The 7,784-nt window shown below is 49.2% G+C and overlaps 1 protein-coding gene across 1 annotated transcript; it reads left to right on the top strand.

Moving 5' to 3' along the window:
- Nucleotides 1–629: 629 nt before the first annotated feature.
- Nucleotides 630–7,138, top strand: polh (polymerase (DNA directed), eta). Its single transcript, XM_049009669.1, has 11 exons — nucleotides 630–741; nucleotides 1,423–1,568; nucleotides 1,771–1,905; nucleotides 2,001–2,224; nucleotides 2,375–2,547; nucleotides 2,628–2,731; nucleotides 3,150–3,269; nucleotides 3,512–3,635; nucleotides 3,747–3,812; nucleotides 4,876–5,048; nucleotides 5,845–7,138. The coding sequence occupies exons 2-11, from the start codon at nucleotides 1,432–1,434 to the stop codon at nucleotides 6,767–6,769; spliced, it is 2,181 nt and encodes a 726-aa protein (XP_048865626.1). The 5' UTR covers nucleotides 630–741; nucleotides 1,423–1,431; the 3' UTR covers nucleotides 6,770–7,138.
- Nucleotides 7,139–7,784: the final 646 nt, after the last annotated feature.

The following is a 7,784-nucleotide window of genomic DNA, read 5'->3' as shown; positions in this document are numbered from 1 at the left end:
AGATGCCCCCAAGCTGGCTTCTTAAAACTGACTAAATATTTAAAAAGAGCCAAAAGAGCCGTTCTTTTTGAACGGCTCTTTGAAAGGAACGGATCGCCAAGATCCTGATCCCCTCAAAGAGCCATAAATCCCATCACTAGAGTTAGTCAGACGAGGGATCGTAATAAGAAAATCGATGCTGTCTGTGTGTGTAACAGATACGATACAATACAGACAGCTGCAGTACAACAGCTTTGTGTGTGAACATTTCCCTCGAGATTTCACTTCTCTACACAGGAGACGTCTTTAGGGTATTTCTTATGATAAGGGTAACGATGTTCCGTTCCTAGAACATTTTTTTTCCGTTTTCACAGCATACCGTAAGTACGGCGTGGTGCAATGCTTTTTCCTCTTTACATATAGGTTTTAATAGCATAACACCTGACAAGAACGATTAAATCCGCTACCTCCAACATAACGTCACAAGATCTATAATCTATAATTATATGCTGTATGTTTGAGAATCACTGACAACCGAAGACAAATTCCCTGTATGAATAAACCGAATTTGATTGCGTTTCCGTAACCGCGACGCACAGGTAATTCTTTTGACCTCATAAATATGGCGTCCAGAGCCGGAGACCGGCTGGTGTTCCGGTGCGTTTTGATGACGTTTCTATCGCCGTTTTCTTCCGCGAAGTCTGAAATGGGTCAGGTGTTTACTGTTGTGCAACGAAGCTGCAAATTGGCGCTCTCGACTTTGTAAGTTTTATGTCTGTGTTGTTTAATGTACACGTTATGTGCAGGTGATGAGATTTAATACATAATAGTGCTATCAATAAGTCGTATTTGAACGTCGCTCTTTACTGATTCAGAGACAATTTTCACTGTTGTTAACCATGTCTCGAATTGTTCATACTACATGATGTCTTCCTCAATTTGCAATCTAAATTCATAAATTTACTAGCTGATAACACGGAAATGCACAATTAGTCTGTAATTATGTACAGCTTCTCCCAAGCATTTCAAGATCGAACTATATATATATAAAGTATATATGCAAATCACCCAGAACCACAGCTGTAAAATGGTTTCGTTTAACTGAAGAAGTGAAAACTAGCAACTCATTGATGTTTTACGGGTATGTGCTGCGTTTGCCTTGTTAATAATCGAACTGTTCTAGAGTAATGCTGCATCGAAACGACCGATGTTATTTAAATCTTCTGTCTGCTTTGTGGTGATACTGACAGGCGGACGACCAGTTTTTATTTGTCTTAATCCAATGTTAGGGAACAGCCTAAGTAATTGTGCGCTGAAATATATTTTTCCACAATACAGAAGTGCATCTTTGTTTAAAAAGGGAAAAATATCTGGTTTTGCTCACCATTATATGGAGCAACTGCGGTTAAATGTATCTAAATGACCTTTTTTTCCTCCCTTTAGGCTCCAAAGATGAGTTACGGGAAGGAGAGAATCATCGCTTTGGTAGACATGGACTGTTTCTATGTTCAAGTCGAGCAGCGAATGAACCCTGAGCTGAAGAACAAACCATGTGTGGTGGCCCAGTATAAAACGTGGAAAGGTGGGGGGTGAGTTACCCAGGCTGTTGCTGGCAGTGAATGATGGTTGTGATGTAATATGTTGGGGTTGTGGTCCTTGGTGTCCCAACGCTCAAGTTATGGCCCTTTATGGCATTAGGTACAATGTTTGGGGCGTCGTTTTTCCAGCGCTCGATTTAGCAGGCACTCTCGGTGAAGCCTTTGTCCCGCTCCATACCGGTCCTTCTCGCAGCATCATCGCCGTGAGTTACGAGGCCAGAGCGCACGGCATCACCAGGAACATGTGGGCAGACGACGCCAAGAAGCTGTGCCCCGACCTGCAGGTGGCACGGGTGCGTGAGTCCCACGGCAAGGCTGACCTCACCCAGTAAGTAAACTACCTGGAGACCCCCCCCCCCCCCCCCCCGCCACCAGGGGCTAGTCAGTGGGCTTCAGACCAAGTGTCCCCTGACTCCCGTCTAGTTACCGTGAGGCCAGCGTAGAGGTGATCGAAGTGATGTCCCGCTACGCCGTGATTGAGAGGGCCAGTATCGACGAGGCCTATGTGGACCTGACCGCTGCTGTGCAGCAGAGGCTGAGGGACACGCGGGACTGGCGGGTCGAGCCGGACCAGCTGAAGACCACCTACGTGCAAGGGTTTCCACAAAGTACCACGGGGAACTCAGAAGGGAAGGAGTTGGACAAAGGTCAGCCATGTTGGTTCCTCTGTAAAGTCAAAATAATGAGAAGTGTGCGATTGTGTCACAAACTGGTAAAGGTCAAAAGGTGTCACAGGGGCCTGCTGATTGGTTGCTGTGTCTCGCCTTGACGGCGATTGCCCCTTTGTGTCTGTGCAGAGGAACAGCGGTTGCTCGGCCTCCGTGAGTGGCTGGCCTCCCTGTCCGGTTGTCCCGGCAGTGCATCACCTGACCTGCAGCTGGCTTTGGGGGCTTTGATCGTGGAGGAAATGCGAGCGGGCGTGGAGAAGCACACTGGCTTTCGCTGCTCTGCCGGAATATCGCACAACAAGGTGGGACGCAGTGAAAAGCCAATTTTCCAGTTTGGAAAACCTTTGTGCACCATTTGAGCTGAAATATGTCTCTGTCCCAGGTGCTGGCTAAACTCGCGTGCGGCTTTAACAAGCCAAACCGGCAAACCATCCTCCCTTCAGGTTCTGTGCCTCAACTCTTCAGCTCTCTACCCATCAGCAAGATGTGAGTGCCTCCATTCATTCTACGCTTGTGGGGAGTTTTTATTTACGCAAAAATGTCCTGAGGGCAGAATGAAAAATGATTGGTTCAGAGAGATAACCAACCTGATTGTAGAGGAGGTGGGGTCAAGCAACTAGAGGAGGCGGGACCACAATATCTGATTGGATCTTATTGGTTATCTCTCTGAACCAATCATTTTTTGTTCCTCCTTCAAAACATTTTGGTGTAAATATAACTCCCATAAGCTTATTCTACACCTGCCGTGAGCCCTCTGGTGCCTCCTCCTGTTCATTTACTGGAAATATATGGAGCCATTGGGTTTTTCTTCCTGGTCGTCACTGTGCGTGGATGTTCTGGTCCTCTCTTAAACTGCCGCCCTCGCGTGACCCTTTAACTGAGTGTCAGCATGTCATCGCTGCAGCCGGAACCTTGGTGGGAAGCTAGGCACGTCCATTGTGGAGAGTCTGGAGGTGGAGAACATGGGGGAGATCACTCAGTTCACCCAGGCCCAGCTGGAGCAGCGCTTTGGGGAGAAGACGGGGTGGGTCCCGAAGCGCACAGCATTCCCAAACACCAGTATGAACACGAGTAATTGATTTGGTAAAGGCACCTATTTTTACAATTCCGGTATGCATACTTTCTGAAGGTCAGTGGAATTAAAGTACTCATTATCAAAGGTGTTTGAATAGTATCATCCAGACTAAAAAGTGGATACATGGGTTACCCCAGGAAAATGCAGTACACCAATGATGGATTTCCATTCTGATGCGGTTCTGTCTCCAGTCAGTGGCTGTTTGACCTGAGTCGTGGGATTGACTTTGAACCCGTGAAACCGAGGCAGCTTCCCAAATCCATTGGCTGCAGTAAGAACTTCCATGGGAAGACTGCCCTGGCCACCAAAGACCAGGTCTGGTACCCATGATGAGACGATTGGTCAGATTGGTCCACTCTTTAATCTGATTGGTCAGCAAGCTTCTAAAGTACTGTGACATCATTCTCCTCCACTCTCTCTGCACAGGTGCAGAACTGGCTTTACCAACTTGCCCTGGAGCTGGAGGAGCGACTGACTAAGGACAGAGAGATGGTGAGGAGGGCATAAGGGTCCGAGTGACACTGAGAAAGGCCGAATCATGATGGTTACTCGACTGGGTCAGAGCTTCTCCAAAATGGCAGGCCTTGTGGGATGTTCCTGGTACGCAGCGGTCAGTACCTAGCAAAAGTGCTAAAAAGGGAAGCCAAGCGGTGAATCTGCAATGGGGTCATGGGTGCCCAAGCGTCAGTGGTGCATGTGGGGAGCGAAGGCTAGGCTAGCTGAAAAAGTTAATGCTCCGCATGATAGAAAGGTGCCAGGACACACAGTCCATCGCAGTTTCCTGGCTGTGATAGATCACACAGTGCAGCTTGCTGCATACAGGGCTGCGTAGCCACAGACTGGACAGATTGGCCATGCTGACCCCTGTCCTCCACCAAAAGCATCTACAAAGGGCATGTGAGAGTCAGAGCTGGCCCTTATAGAAGTGAAAGAAGGTGCCCTGGTCTGATCAGTCACATGTTTTGTTACATCATGTGGATGGTCAGGTGCGTGTGTCATTTACCTGTGGAAGAGATGGCACCAGGGCGCACAGTGTGATGCTCTGGCATCCATGTGGATGTTACTGTGTCACGTACCACCTACCTAAACATTGCTGCAGACCAAGTACAGCCCTTCATGGGAATGGTTTGAGGAAGATGGGAAAGAGTTCAAGGTGTTGACTTGGCCTCCAAGTCTCAGGTCTCAATCCAGTCAAGCATCTGTGGAATGTGTTGGACAAACAAGTCCGATCCTTGGAGGATCTACCTTGGAGGATCTTCTAGAACTTAGAAGATCTTCTGCTAATGCCTTGGTCTAGATACCACAAGAGACCTTCAGAGGTCTTGTGGAGTCTATGCCTTGATGGGTCAGAGCTGCTTCAGTGGCATGTGGGGGGCTTATAGAATATTAGGCAGATGGTTTTGATGTTATTGTTGATGAGTATAGTTACCCCCCCCAAGACTACCTAGAACACACACAGTTGACCCTGAGATATTTGACTTTTGACTGTGGGGGCTCCAATGCACTGTCCTGTCATGCTCAGTAGACGCATGCCAATGCAAGTGTGTCCCTGCAGAATGGCCGCATCGCCAAGCAGCTGACAGCCGGGGTGCGTCAGGCAGGGGACCGGAGGGCCTGTAGCTTCTCCCGCTGCTGCGCTTTGGCTCGCTACGAGGCCGGCAAGATCGCCGCCGATGCCTTCGCCATCATCAAGAGCCTCAATGCTGCTGGCAACCACCAATCAGCATGGTGAGTGACCTCCGCTCTCAGCCAATCTCTGCTTGATGTGGGCTGGTCCTGGCCCACAATAGGGCTGCCCAGTATTACATCGTGGTATAATCCCCACGGCTTCAGATGTCCGGACGCCAGCTTTTCTGTGCTATACGGACATCATTCCCCTCCACTCTCTCTGCACAGGTACAGAACTGGCTTTACCAGCTTGCCCTGAAACAAGCTGATCAACAGCAGCAACATCTTTTAAAGTCCGACACATTTAATAAAGGATAGATTACTAACTTTTGGGCATCAAAATACCCCTCTCATCATTATTTTTGGCTCACTAATTTTCTTACCAAACTATGGGCGCAAGTAAATGTCCATATAGTACCGAAAAGCTGGCATCCGGACAGATGTTTACACCCATCATCTAAAGCCTAATCATTTGTAGGCACTGGTTTGTGTATGTTGACATAACTCACACTATCTATTGGTAGATAAGTTGTTTGGCTATATTTTATTTCTGGTAAATTCCGTCTCCTTTTTTGTTTTATAGATGGCACAATATTAACCGCTCATATTTCAGACAATCGCAATATGATGCCTTCTCCCATGCCACCAGCCCAGGGTCCAATGGGCTGTAGTTCTGGTTCTGTTGGCCCAACACAGGGCTGTGCTGGGGGCCCTTCAAGGCTGAGCCTCTGGCCCTAGAACCCTCAAACTGAATTGTCACCTGTAATACCGAGCCCTTAATTTTCCACTATGCGCTGCTGAATCCTGTCTGTCTCTTTATGCACGGTCCCTAAAATACTGCTGTGGTTCTGTGCAGGTCACCCCCCCTCACCCTGCTCCACCTGTCCGCCAGTAAGTTCATCCAGGCTCCAGGTGGATCCACAGGCACCATCACTGGCTTCCTGAGCGGCGACATTAGTGCCACGCAGAAGGAATCCGCCGCTGACCCCCCCGCCGCTGACCCCCCTGCCCCTGGCTCTCCCACCCTGTGCCCCCCCACCCCTCGCTCTCCCATTGTCAGCTCCAAGGGAGGTCTTGCCCCCAAGCGGCTCAGTACCATCCAATCCTTCTTTCAGAGGGCTGTTGAAAAGCAGGAGAGGCGTGACACAGAGTCACAGCCCTCCCCCACCAAAACCCCGCCGGCTCCCACCCCCCAGCACTTGGCCCTCTCCCCCAAGCCCCAGGCCGAGCGCAAGCCGGGCATCTCCTCCTTCTTTGAGAGGAAAACCCTCGAGAAGAAACTGAAGATTGTAAAGGACCCAGCCTCCCCTGCGGACGGGGTCCCCAGGCCACCTGCCTTGCTGGCGGCACACGACGACCAGCCGAGCTGGGGAGGGAAAGGGGGCTCCGCTTGGGACGGAAGTGCGAATCAGGCCGGCAAAAATGGGTGGGGTCCTGCAGAAACAGGTGCCCAGCCCCATGCGTCAAGGCCGCTAAACAGCCCCTCTGGCTGCAGCGACGTCGACGCCGTGAAATGCGATCGCTGCGGCCAGCAGGTGTCAGCGTGGGACATGCCGGAGCACGCCGACTACCACTTCGCACTGGATCTGTGGAGCTCCTTCTCCTCCACTTCCTCAGTTCCCCCCAGTCCCGCCCCTGTAGTCACCTCTCATCTGGATGCTGAATCTCCCAAATCGTCCCGCGCCAAGACAAAACTGAAGAGCCAATCGGGGCCCCGAGCAAAGAAGTCCAAATCTCAGGGATCGCACCCAACGCTGGACTCCTTCTTCAAGAGGACTTGAAGCGAAACAAGACTGCTTATATAGACCCATATAACCATGCTTTTTTATCCCTGCTTAGTAATGATTCGTTAAGTAAAATATACAAACCATTACAATTTTAACAGCCTGCACATATGATGCCCTAACACAACGTGCAGAGTATTTCAGTGACGCTGAGCAGTTACATTTTCCTGCCTGAAGGGGTCAGCATCTGACAGGCATCATGTCAGCATGTGCACCACCAAGGACACATCAGCACTATTCTGCTGACTCACCTTGGACTTTGGGGGAGTGTTTTTTTTTTTTATTTTGTGGAATCGCAGCTTTGACCACAATGTTCTCCCATCTTTTTAAGGGCCTTTTGCTTGCATAGTAAATTAATTGAAATTAGGTATTTTTCATCAGTTTGTGTCTTGCTTTATCTTAATGTTCTCGAATTATAAGTACAGTAAACTATGGTGAATAATGCTGCCTTATTAATCCGCATCACGGCTTGGGGGAAGTTTTGTGTTAAACACAGGGATTTTCTTGCAGTGCTGGGATATATGTTGGCCTGTGTTAAATGGAGCTTGGGCGTCCACTGTGTGATTCAAGCACAGATCAAACGGCAAAGATTCCCTTTGACTCCGGTTTTGTTCTGGCTGCTGGTAGTTAGTGACGCAGGCGTCTGCCAGCTCTTGTTCCTGCAGAGGAACAGCCTGTAGGTGATGCTTAAAGGCTTTCTGACACTTTATTTTTTTTTTATTGGAGCGTCTAGCAGCTGAGACCCCACAGCTAATCTGGCAGCGATGGAGCCTGCAAGAAGGGAGGCCATGATAAGCCCAGTGCCGTGATGTCACTTCCTGTTGGGAAGTGCAGCCAGTCATTCTGTATTCGGGCCCCTGCAAATGAGTAGCTCACCAGCTAAGGAGGTGAACTTTGCTGAATCCGATTTAACCTCGTCTTTCTGTCATAAATGCTTAATAGGTTCCTGTCGACACAGCAGTCAGAAAATGTCTACATTCAAAGTAAGAACTTTTCTGAGTGTTAGACGGGA

Source organism: Brienomyrus brachyistius, chromosome 3, assembly GCF_023856365.1.
Source record: "Brienomyrus brachyistius isolate T26 chromosome 3, BBRACH_0.4, whole genome shotgun sequence".
NCBI classification, from domain to species: Eukaryota; Metazoa; Chordata; class Actinopteri; order Osteoglossiformes; family Mormyridae; genus Brienomyrus; species Brienomyrus brachyistius.
This window is presented reverse-complemented; position numbering and strand designations above follow the sequence as displayed.